Genomic DNA, 13,775 nt, shown 5'->3' with positions numbered 1-13,775 from the left:
TGGGTATTTCAGAAATGAGATGGACACTGTCAGGAGAAACAAATGGTGGAAGAGTTCTCTCAAAAAATGAAAGTAAGCATGAAGCAGGCGTAGGTTTCCTGTTAAGTAACAAGGCACCTGTCAGGCAATGATAGGATAAAAACCAGTTATTGAAAGGATAATAGTTGTAAGATTCAGTGCCCAACAATTTAATATCACAACCATTCAAGTATATGCACCCACAGAGGAGAGTACAGATGAAAAAATTGAGAGATTTTACAGAGATCTACAACTTGAAATTGATTAGGTATCTGAAATATTTTGAAATATCCGAAGCAGGATATACTCATCATTGGAGGAGACTGGGATGCAAAGATTGGCAGAAATAACACAGGATGGGAAAAGGTTATGGGAAAATTTGGATATGGAAAAAGAAATGAACACAGAGAGATGCTTCTGAAATTTGCCACTGATAACAACTTGATGATTTGCAATACCAAATTCCAGCAAAAAGATTGTCGTAAATAGACATGGCACTCCTTCGATGGCAGGCATAGGAATATGATCAACCTGTTATTAATAGATCAGAAATGGAGAACATCAGTTCAACAGTGCAGATCATTCCAAGGAGCTGATATTGATTCAGACCACAGCTTAGTGATTGCGAATATAAGAATAAAACTGAAACAGAAATACAAAGGAAAGTTCCAAAGGCTAGAGACATCTTAAGACTAAATGAACACAGGCTAAGAACAGCATATCAAAACATACTGGAAACTAAGCTTAAGACCACAAGTTGAAAACAAGATATAAACACAAGAGCAGAACGACTGACTACAGTACTAAAAAAAGCAGTAGAGGAAGTAATTCTTGAAAAAGAGAAGATCAATAAGAAATGGATAACTCAGGAAACCCTGAAATTGGTACAAGAGAAAAGAGAACTGAAACTTAAAAGAAAGAATTCAGAAGCAGCAGACCAGTTATACCATCAAAAATGCAATGAAGTACAGATAGCAGCAAGATCTGATAAAGCCAAATGGCTGGAGGACCAATGCAAAGACATTGAACAGTACTATGGAGAACACAAAACCAAAGAGGTCTATAAACGTATAAGAATTGTCAATGAGAAGTGGCAAACAGGATCAGTAGCAGTCAAAGATGAAGATGGTAAAGTATTGATGGACAAGACTGAAATCATACACAGATGAACAAGATATTGCAGTGAACTATATAAAAATCAACTAAATAATACTGCAACAGAAGTAATCAAAGAACTAAAAGCAATGGTATGAAAATCTCAACCATGTAGTATGAAAATAGTGAACCAGGATCCCTAAGAGTGCACATCAGTAGTAAGACACTACATAAAATCCTGCAAGCTCATTTTTAACAGAAAGGCAGCTGCACATAAGCCAATCACCAGTTATGACATGCAATGCTAGCCTCGTGTGGATAGTATGGACTGTGACAGACCAGTAACGAAAAATATTGTGAACTAGTGTCTGTCAATTATTGGAAGTACATGATATAGTGCAATGAATCACACTATTCCCTCCCCCCCCCCTTTTTTTTTCAAGTTGTATTGATGAATGTGGAATGGCAGATGCTTGTGATGCCTTACGCTTGAATGCATTATCCCAGCTGCAAAGTTCAGAAGTAGAATTATAATGGTTTGAGCTGTTTCTCCTTATATACACACCCAGACATTTGGGCCCTTATACAAGGAGAAACAGCTGCATTATTCTGTACCAATGGGTGCAAGACTTCTATGTTGCACCCATTGGTACAACATTTCTGAATAATACAATGCTGCCTAGATTCTGGTAATTTTATGGAACAAAGCCATGTCTCTTTCGATGCAAAAATGTCCCTCATTTTACTTCAGGTGCTGTTGTGACACACTTTTGTGGAAAATGATATAGGAAAAATGACTAATTTGCACAGAATCCCAGTCTCGACTTAAATGGAACAGTTATATCCAACTGTGTTATGTGGACCAATAACTGATAGAAGAAGTAGACAAAACCATCTGCCTGAGTGACTCACAATGTCACAAGTGGTAGAAAGTATTTATATAGAAGAGTGAAAGTATAATCAGGACCAAAGGAAGATCCAGAGTTATTAACTTAGTATTTCAAGGTTCTCCAAAATCTAGTACTGCCTCATACTTATTTCAACTTCTTTGGTCTACAGGAAGTTGGTAGAACCAGATTGATAGGTTATAACATTCTAGGATGAGAAGTATATATATATATATATATATATATATATACTATGGAAGAACACATGAGGGACATTACTTACAAGAGACAGCAAGTCAGTGCATTATCAAGTCATATCCTTTTCTCGGCTAATCCTAATAATGAAAACCAAAGTCTGCTGGGAAAAATCTACTAACATCTTCCATTGCAATGATGAACTAGAGAGAAAAATTGTGGAATCTAGAGAAATCATCTTCAATCCTGTTCATCTAAATAATAACTTGAGCTACAACTTCCCAGATAGTCATTCAGCTGTAATCATGTACTGACGTTCACGTGATGCTGCAAGCATGCACTCTCCCAACAATGCAACAAACGAAGAACAGCTTTAAATACAACTACAACGTTTTCATGCTAATTATGTATAGAGACTCTCTATGCTGTTCATAGTCTTTTAACCTTCAGTGTTTAGTGTTTTTTCTTTTTTATTTCTTTTATAATGTCACCTGATGAAGGCTGTTACAGGCCGAAACTAGTCGTGTTTTTATATTAAAACCTTTTTACTTAAATCTCGGTTCTAGTCATTCAATTCTTCATAAAAAATATATGTGTGTGTGTGTGTGTGTGTGTGTGTGATGAAGATCTGAATGCATGAATTTTTATCTTCAACAGATGCCCAATATACCTTGGAGAAAAGAAAGGAATGATAAATGGTTTAGCACCTTGCGAGGTGGATTTAAGGTAAGCAGTATTCTTTATTTTATCTTTATTAAGATTTAGATGTATTATTTCAACTATCTTCAGTGATTAAAGGTGGAACTAACATACTTCAAACTGAAATGCAGGTGAGCCTAAGAGAAATTCTTAAGTTCTCAAATAGCAGCTGACCAGAAGCTTATTGCAAAGTGGAGGGGAAGAAACACAAAAATTGCAGTTATACTAATGTTTATTTCTGTGTTCATGGGTGGCTAAGGTTTTTTTTTTTTTTCCCTTTTTTCTATTTTTCATACATTCTAGAAACCCTGCTCTGGAGACCAAACATGGAACTTTTTCAAGCCACTTCAGGCCTCCAATTAGTGGGCCAGTGGTCTCACATCGAGTGATGAATTTCTGATGTGTAGTTCTACCTTCTTCTTAAGCATACTGTCACAATAATAACAGAAATGTAATGAACATTATTACTGTCTTCTGTTTATGAGTATCTAAAAAATTAAGAATTTGGAGTCCGAAGCTCACCTAGATGAGTCTTCGGACTCCATGCAGGTGCCGTATAATAATAATGATAATAATTTTCTGCTTTTGTCTTTGAGCTTCCTTTTTACAACAGAGCTACTATGTCTCTCATAGGACATCACCAGCTGATCCATAAATTAAACAGCCTGGCATTTCCCTTGCACATTCTTTAATACATGGGTCACTATCCCATCTATTCTAATGGCTGTATTTCCATTAAAATTCTGAAATACCTTCAGCTAATTCTAGTTCATCTATCACTATTCCTACATAGATCGTGTCAGATCTCACTGCATTATCTCAAATAATGCACACTCTCAAAGTGATCACTCAATAATTCATCTGTTCCTTCTGCTTTTCTTATCTCCTTACTATCAGCATTCATTACAATTATTCTTCTATAGTCACTTTTCTTCCTTCTATTCACCTTGTATGGAAAAACTTTTTGGGATATTCTTTGGTCTACTTAGCTAATTTCCTTTCATAATCTGATTTTGCTTTAGTTACAATGATCATTATCACTGCTCATGAACCTGCTGATCATCTTTTGTTTTATTTATTACTCTCCACAACATTTTTTTGTAATTTTGTTTAATGATGATACTAATCAATTTAACTCTTATTTGATTTATCTCCCCTACCTCAGTATAAATCTTAAACTCCCTCCTTAACATCCCTTGACCATCCCATGCTCTCTAACATCATTCCCTTGCAGATTATTTTGTCATGCTCCAAGATGCTTCCTAAATTTTCACACTCACATGCACTGTGTTTCTACATCTTCCCTATCAAAACTAAAAATTTCATATGATTGGTAATCCACATTGAGGGTTGCCAAAAGGTTGTTCACTTTCCCCTGGTTGAAGGCAATGTGCTACCATGGTTAACCACAATGCTCCTCTTCTGGCGTATTTCCTGCTACCGATTATATATTTTGTTCTTGGTCATTTCACATTAAATAGCCTCAGATGCATCTCTGCATTACTACTGAACTCCAACTCATTGTTGCAATTCTTTCTGACATTATTAGCAACCCCCCCCCCCCACCGGGTTCTTTCTATGCTTGCTCTCTAAAAATACCATGCCCCTTACATTCTATCCCTATAACTGTATCTTCCATTGAAAGTCTCACTAGTGCCTATAACTTTTGTCCACATTAAACTAATGCCAAAAAAAATTCCTCTCCCTTTTCTAGATGCTTCTGACATTAGTTAGTCTGCATAAATTGCAATATATTCTCTAATGCTCACAACAACCCTTATGTCTTGTACTTGCTGTTCTAATAAATTCTAGAACTTGAGAAACTACATTCAATATTTTTTTATCACTATCCCACTCACTCACTTGTAAACCCTCTGGAGAGGCTGGTTAGAAAAGAATACAACCTGGATTGATGAGAATGGTAATCTTTTGAGAGAGCAGCATGGGCTTATTAAGGAGAAGTCATGCTTTAGTAATAACTTGGTTACATTTTCTAATAGGGGAGACTAATATACTGAAATACAGGAGATGCTTATATTAGGATTTAATTGAATTTAGTTAGTGCATTGATCAAGTACCACACGATAAACAATTGTTGAACTTGAGCAAAATAGTGATGTATAGGCATTTGGTAGCTTGATTATGGGGATGATTTCTGATAGCAACCAGCAAGTTGTGTAGAAAGGTGCTGCATACAGATTGTTACCAGAGTTCTGTTCTGAGACTACTGCTATATAACTTATATATTAATGATATAGTTCACAGTATGAAAGGAGATATTCATTTTTTGCTGATGATGCTAAATCGAGAAGAGCAATGTTAGGCATGTTGCTGTTACAAGATGATTTGAATAGGTTGGTGCTGTAGGCTAAAGAATGGGAATGTCATTTTAGTGTTGCCAAGAGTCAAGTTATGTTTCTTGGCCAGAAAATATGGAACGAGGGTTAACATATTGGAGATGAGAGATTTGGGGATCTTGGTTGATAGGTAACTGAAGTTCATGGGAAAGTTGTTAAGGTTAGCCAGAAAATTGCTGCTATAATGCAAAGAACGCTATTGTTATTATTGTTCCGGGCAACTCCAAGGAGTCAACAGACTCATCGAGGGAGGCCCTAACATCATGTTAAGAACAACTATTCGACATTCACACAGTATCTATCATACCTTGCCTTGAACTCATTCATGGTCGTAGCACCCACAACAGACTCTGGAAGCTTATTCCACTCATTCACCACTCTCCAAGTAAAAAACCTAGCTCTAACTCCCTTGTCAACCACGCTCTTGCCCAGCTTCCATCCATAGCCCCTAGTCCTCCCACCACCAGTCTTATTTTCAAAAATATCTTCTGGATCAATCTTATAGAAACCGTTCAGTAATTTGAATGTCTCAATCACATCACCCCTCCTTCGCCTATCGTCCAATCTCTGCAACCCACAAATCCTCAACCTATTCTCATAAGGTTCATTCTACAGACCTTCTATCATCTTGGTCACTCGTCACTGGATCCTCTCCACTTCCTCCCCATCACGAAGAAACCCTGGTGCCCATAACTGGGCACAGTAGTCCAGATGGAGTCTTATCAAGGCTCAATACAGAGGAACAACAACTTGTTTGTCTCTGCATGTTAAAGTATTTTTCAGAAGCCAAGTGATTTGATGAGCTGATTTAGTCACTTTTGCAATGTGCCCCCTAAACTTCAATTCCCTATCCACCAACACTCCCAAATCCCTGGCCTCATCAATCTCCTGGAGTACAGTTCCACCAATGCGATATACTGCTGCTATTCTTTTCACCCCAAAGTGCATAACCTTACACTTTGCCACATTAAATTGACATCCATTTTTCCTAGCCCAGTCCTCCAAACTATCCAAATCATCCTGTAAAATTTTGACATCCTGTGCACTCACAATTGCTCTACCCAACTTTGCATCATCAGCAAACAAGTGAACACTTCCTCTCAAATCCTTTCCTATATCATTGATGAACAAATTGAAAAGCAGTGGTCCAAGAACAGAGCCCTGCGGCACACCACTAGTCACAAGCCGTCTTTTAGACTCCACTCCTACATAAACCACTCTCTGGTATCTCTCCTTCAACCACTCTCCTATCCATCTCACCAACCCTATATCTATCCCCATCTGCTCCAGTTTACTGATTAGGGTTCCATGTGGTATCCTATCAAAGGCCTTGGCAAGGTCCAGTAGTATCACTGTAAACCCATTACCCCTATCCAGTTCAGCCGTCACTGTGTTATAAAATGTGAGCAAGTTACTGAGGCATGATCTACCCTTCACAAAACCATGTTGTCCCCATACAATATCCCATTTTCATCTATCCAATCCTGTATTCTTTTCTTGACTAATTTCTCTAAGACCTTGACAATGATTCCTGATATGCTAATCGGTCAGTAATATACAACAGCAGTTGTATATTACCGACCGATTAGACTGATTTCCCCTCTTTCCACTCCCCTCAGGACTAACCCAGACCCGAAACTCAAATTAAACAAAATGGTCAAGGGTACTGACAATTCTTTAGCTCCTTCTCGTACAACACGAGCTTGTATACCATCCAATCCCACAGATGTATTGACATTGAGGTTATGCAATAGACTACTCACCTCCACTTTATTCACCACAATTCCCGTATAATCTACTGGTTTATTCATTTCTGCAATGATATATGCTTGCAAAATGCTCACTCAGTAAGTCAACTATATCAACTGATTCAGTTACCTCCCTACTATCGGCATTCTTTAAAATCATTCTGCCATGTACATTTTTCCTTTTACTTGCTACATATCTAAAAAACTGTTTAGGATTCTCTTCAGCCTGCATGGCCAATGTTCTTTCGTAATCCTTTTTTGCTTTCCTTACCACACTCGTTACCCTTCTGGCCTGCGCTTTATATCATGTGCCTGCCGGTCACCATTCTCCTTAAATTCCCTCCATAGTTGTTTCTTTTTTTGCAGCTCAAGCTTAATGGTGTTATTCATCCATTTAACCCCTACTTGATTTATTATTCGGACTCTAGGTTTACAGTCAGCCATTGCTTCATGCAAACACTTCTTAACTGCCTCCCATACACTATCAACATCTAGCCCTTGCAGTTGTACATGCCATGGCACTGAACCAATCAAACTCCTAAGCTTGTCATTCTTTCCAGCCCGATAATTCCACATGTACCCTGTCTTAATTGAAAATTCTACACCTTTAGCCACCTCCCAAGTCAAGACCCTATGATCACTCTCACCAATTGGTGGCAAAATGGTCATATTTGTTACAGCCAAATCCTCAGATGTAATTACTAGGTCAAGCACTCTCTGACCCCTAGTATTTTCCATTACATGCTGTCGCAGATAGTTATCCCTTAATAACCGCATAAAATCCAATTCCTTCCTCCCGTGTGTCCTCTCCTCACTCCAATCAATGCGACCATAGTTGAAATCTACCATAATTATTACCCTCCTTCCACTCATTTCTTCTATTTGCTTGTGGATACTGTCACCACCGTCTTTTCCATCCTGGTCTATAGCAGCACCCAATTGTATATTTGGTTCTGCTAGGCACAATCTCACACCAAATGGCCTCAAATGTGCTCTTTTCTCTATCCTGCAATTCAACTTCTATTCTCCTTGGCTGTAGCTCATCAGCTATCAACAATACTCTTCCCCCCATTTTATTCTCCCTGTCATTCCTGAACACACTTATACCCATCACATTCAGTCCCACTAGCTATATCATCTACAGTCAGCCATGATTCCCTAATACCAATAACCTGTGGTCTGAAAGTGCCAACCATGGCCAAAAACTCCTCCTTCTTGTTCCTAATACTCCTAGCATTAGTGTACATGAATTTAAGACCCCCATTAGCCCCAACCCTACCTTGATGCCTTATATTAACTATCCCACTCTGATTTGTTGTCCTTATTCGCTCGGGCATATCATATTCATTCATACATTCAACTGCCTCCCTAAGGACTGTATATCTATCCCCCCCTTAATAAATCTAGTTTCCCTGAATTTGCACATCCATTACATTCAGCAACACTTTCTCAAGTCTCCTTACACCGTAACCATTCAAATGCAAGCCATCCATCTTATATAGATCCTTTCGCCCATCGAACTCACTCCACACATCCACAAATTCCACACCACTCGTCATACATAACCCACACATAAAGTCATTCGCAATTATGGCCCTCCTTTTAAACATTTCACTGTCATACCATGGCAAAAGACTAATCATTCTAATTCTCTCGCTCTTTTCTTTTGCTACCTAAAACAATTCATTCAGGTCTTCTATCATTTCCATTTTATCTCCTTTCAAATCATTCGTACCTGCCACAACAATCATTTCTTTCACCCTTTCCTTTTGCTCTCTAATAGACTCAGTTACATCCTTTATGGTCGCACCAGGTTGGTGATTTTGTCAAATCCTCTACTAACACACCTCGTACTAAGAGTCTCCATACAGCACTCTATCCTTCATTTTGTTCATGTTCACACTCATACACCTATGTATGGAAAAGGAGGTAAGATTCTTACTCCCACTCTATAAGGCACTAATCAGGCTTGATTTTGATTTTGTGTGTGCACAGATCTGGTCACCTGATTATACTGGTGATAAGGAAACATTGGAGAGAGCCCAGAGATGAATAACTGTCTCAGGAATCTGGAATATTGAGAATGAGAACAAATTGAGGGAATACAGTCTTGAGAGCTTGGCACGATAGGGGGAGGTGATATGATTGAGCCATATAAGTCAGTGAGAGAAGCCTATCAAATAGAAACAGAGGAATTATTGCATTGGATAATTAGTGATGTAGGAATGAGAGGTCATCCCTGGAAACTGTACAAAGGTCATGTGAATAAGGAAGTGAAAAAAGATTTTTTGCTTGGCAGGTGGTTAACGAGTGGAATGCATTATCAGAGTGGGTGGTGAGTGCTCAAACATTGAATGTATTCAAGGCAAGGAATGATCGTTATTGTGGTCTATGATTGTTCAACTGGACAAACAAGTCCAAATGCATAAATTTTCACTCAGTAACCTACGAAACAGATATTCATTGTTCAAACAGATATCCAATGTTCAGATTAGCCTGAAAAGATTCTGTTATCAGAAATATGCTTTATTACCCTACTAATGTGTCATTACTTGCAAGTGCCTGTATATTTTAATTCAGATAACTTTATATTTTATAGTATACTTTTAGCAAATTATATATATACGTACAAGTTAAACAACTTGTATACTGATGATGTCCTGAATTTCTTGGATCACTATTGGAACATATTTAGAACAAATGTTGTTCTTGATAATTCAAGAAAAAAATTTTCAGAAACAAAAATTTTAGTTCTTAGAAATGGAAACAAAATTCTAACTTCATATTTTGAGAGAGAGAGAGTGAACAGAATTTGTTATTGTAATGGTGTAGATGACTTTTTTTAAAGAAATAAATACTTTTCCTGAATCAATAATTTTGGATTCATTTATGGATTCTTTTATGGATTCTTTCAAAACAAGCTTAAAAGTAATGGTTACATAATAATAATAATGCAAAACCTTGTATTCCTCTCCTGTATGCAGTAAGTATAAAGGAGAGGGACTAGAAACAAGTCAAAGTGATGATGGAAGCAGTAAAGCACATGAACCATCATAAGTATATTTGTGGAAATTTACTTATGTATATTTACAATATACATTTTATGACAAGTATATTGCTGCTTTTTTATGCTCAGGGAGTAGGATAATGATGGAATATTATGTCATGAAAGCATGGCCTTTCTCTGAAATCTTCTCCAAGAAAGAGAACATAAAACATGCTCCTAGCCGATTAAAAAAAAAAATATATATATATTGTGATTATTCATTTTACTCGGTATAAAATATTATAAATTATTTTAAATGACTGATACCGAGAGATAAAGTGATGACATGGTTTTTTAAAAGATACTACTAATTTACTAGTTTCGTTGAATGGATCAACTTCTTCAGGTATCACAATCAAAGAAACATACAAAAAATAACAGAGACTTAAAAATTGCATTAACAGTACTAGTCCAAAAAAACAGTAGTGCATTTTAAGGTTTTTCAAAACGTACTACTGGTTTTTTTGGACTAGTACTGTTAGTGTAATTTTTAAGTCTCTGTTTTTTTGTATATTTCTTTGATTGTGATACCTGAAGAAGTTGATCCATTCAACAAAACTAGTAAACTAGTAGTATCTTTTTAAATAAACCATGTCATCTCTTTATCTCTCGGTATCAGTCATTTAAAATAATTTATATATATATATATATATATATATATATATATATATATATATATGTATGTATGTATATTTGTAAAGTCTTTTGATAGACTGCCACATGACAAGTTGGTAAATAAATTTAAACAGATGGGATTCAATAACAAACTTTTGAGTTTGATCAGTGACTGGCTGTCATATATGTATCAGAAAGTTGCATATGGGATGTGCAGTATCCAAAAGAGGAAGGTCACTAGTGGTGTACCAGGGATCACCAGTGACCTTACTCTTTTGGGATAGTTTTGAGACCAATGTTGTTCAGTTTGTATGTTAATGATATTGGGATAGGTTTAACTAGTGATATGCAGCTGTTTGCAGATGATACAAAACTGGGGAGAGCAATGCAGAGTCAAGCAGATGTTATGGCCTTGCCGGAGGAATTGAATAGATTGCATGAATCAGCAGGTAAGTGCAACTCTCAGTTCAATGTTGCCAAGTGTAAGGTTTTGAAATATGGTAAGCAATGATGGGATGCAGAGTATACACTTGGTGGAGAAACTTTAAAGGAGGTAGAGGAAATGAGAGATCTGGAAGTGGTGGTGGACAAGGACAGACCTGAAGTTCAGAGGCCACATTGCACAAGTTCTGAAGACATTACATCAGATAATGATGCTGAGGACCCTGACATCCAGAGATAAAGAGGTTATGATGCCATTGTATGAGGCGTTGATCAGGCCTCATATGGATTATTGTGCACAGATCTGGTCACCAGGTTTTCATGGTGACGAGGATATGTTGGAAAGGGTCAAGAAAAAATTCACAAAGCTTGTCGTGGTCTTTAAATTTGGAGTATGAGGACAGATTAAGAGAATGTAAATTGCAAAGCCTTGTGAATAGAAGGAAGAGGGTTGATGTGATTGAGACATATAAGGTAGTCAGGGGTTGTTAACAGCTTGACATGGAAGAGAATTTTCTTAAAATGGGAGAGGGGGTAGAAAAAGAGGCCTTTGCTGGAAACTGTATAAAGAAAGTGTGAACAGAGGAGTGAGGAGTGGTTGGTGAGTGAAATGTATTAACTGAGTGCATGTTGTAAATGTTGATACTTTGGATCATTTTAAGGCATGGTTGGATGAGTATTGTGTGCAATAATGTGTACCTCCCACAATGAGTCTCTGACTCCATTGAGGTCAGATGTTAATAATAAATAATAATAATAATTGGACACTTCTCTCCTAGAATCATGCTTGTGGAGTGGTGCTATTTTGCCTTCTTTCCACTCCTAAGAAATCCTACCCATTGCAAGATTTTCATTAAATAACCAGGTCAAGAGCAGTGATGCACATATCACCATGTATTCTTAAGAATATGTAGTGATATGGCATCCATTCCACAGTCTTATTAATATCTAATCCAACCAACACTTGATGCACCTCTGTTTCTTTCACTGCCAATTCTCCTAATGCTTTCCTCTCTTCCATATATTGCACTGCATCATTTACACCAGTATGATATATGCTGATAAAGTGTTCATTCAATAATTCCACTATATCCTTTTCAACTGTTATTCTGCTGCCATGACTATTGACCAGTGTCAAACTGCTATAATTATTCTTTCTCTTGTTTGTCATATAGCAGAAAAATTCCCTTGAGTTAACCTTGGCCTGACTAGTCAATCTCCTCTCATGCTGCACTTTTTCTTTCTTTATCATGCCCATCAACCTTTTTAGTCTACACTTTATACTGTTCATGGATCCGATCACCACCAAACTGTATTGTACCTCCTCCATAGCATTTTCTTTTCCAGCACAGCTTAATTTCACTGTTCCTCCATTTCTATACTTGCTTGATTTCACTGTTCCTCTATTTCACTCCTACTCTATTTACTCTCTTAACCCTTGGTATACAGTTATTTATTGCTTTTGTCAGATACCTCTCTGTGATTTTTCATGCAAGTAGTTTGTTTTATATTTTCTGTTCAGCTCATCTACCCAACATACTGATTCTGACTACAGAGCTTCCTATAATCGCCTGCTTTATACTTCCATATATATCCATTTTTGGGAGTAACCTTTTCTTGTTGCATCACTTCTCAAACAATCACCTCATGATCACTCTCATCAACCGGTGACAGTGTCAACACCTTGTTAAAAACTATATCTTGTGAAGTTACACCACACCAAATCTCCAAAACATTAAAGCCTCTAGTTGCTTCAGTCACATGCTGCTTGAGGTATTTATCTCTCTCTCTCTCTCTCTCTCAGAAATTCAACAAACTCATTTTCCTTGTTCCCATACACTATTTCCTCCTTATATTCTATTTTATATCCCTGTAATTAAAGTAACCCATCAGGATCACTTTCTTTTTATATACCCAACTAATTTGCTTAAACATTTCACCATCAGTATTCTCTGCATTTCCTGGCCTATGACAGCATTCTATCAGATATACTAGCCTGTTTCTTTCAACTTCACACTACACAGATTCAAAATCTCTGCAAGAACTATCAACTTCCACACTTTGTAAATGCAATTCCTCTGCAGTCATTAATAGCATCCCCCCCCCTCCTCTTTTCACACCTCTCTCTATCCTGGAAAATTATATATCCTTCTATTTCTATTCTCGACATAACATCTTCCTCAGCCAACCATATTTCACTTATACCAATTATCTTTGGGCATACTACCTCAAACAGTGCTTGTGGCCATTCTACCAGCAACAACATTTTAGCTACTATGCTACACCTCTTCTTCAGTCTGACCACTCCCGTTTCCTTGATCCAGACTCCTTAGTAAATTAATTAATTGCATTTGGAGAGTGAACCAAGAAAGGCCATCATTAGCTCTGCAAAGATTGTGATAGAAACCAAAGACTGCTTTAGAGACAAACATGGTAATACAAGGGTGGTCTGAAAAGTTCTCGGCCTTGACCATAGATGGCAATACTATCAGCAAGATTTTCTAAGTTGGTACATCTGTCATAAGTATCCATGTGAAATTTCAAGTCGTTCTATCAAGTAGTTTGTTTTATACAGCTGCCTGAAGCAAGAGTGTTGTCTGTATCCCTTGAAATGGATAAAATTGAGTATCGTGCAGTTATAAAATTCTTTGTAAAAGAAGGTCTAATGCGAAAA

The 13,775-nt window shown here is 37.2% G+C and overlaps 1 protein-coding gene across 1 annotated transcript in view; it reads left to right on the top strand.

Annotated features, from left to right (window-relative positions):
• Nucleotides 1-13,775, top strand: part of LOC150098029 (uncharacterized) — a 995,665-nt gene that overhangs the window by 952,067 nt on the left and 29,823 nt on the right. Inside the window, exon 41 of the mRNA XM_090406661.1 lies at nucleotides 2,853-2,921. Within this exon, the coding sequence (XP_090262787.1) occupies nucleotides 2,853-2,921 (69 nt within the window). The remainder of the gene's footprint in view (nucleotides 1-2,852; nucleotides 2,922-13,775) is intronic.

Source organism: Typopeltis vanoorti, chromosome 16, assembly GCF_054136105.1.
Source record: "Typopeltis vanoorti isolate ZY-2024b chromosome 16, IOZ_Tvanoo_1.0, whole genome shotgun sequence".
Classification (NCBI taxonomy): Eukaryota; Metazoa; Arthropoda; class Arachnida; order Uropygi; family Thelyphonidae; genus Typopeltis; species Typopeltis vanoorti.
Note: the sequence above shows the minus strand (reverse complement) of the source record. Positions and strands in the feature narration are given on the sequence as shown.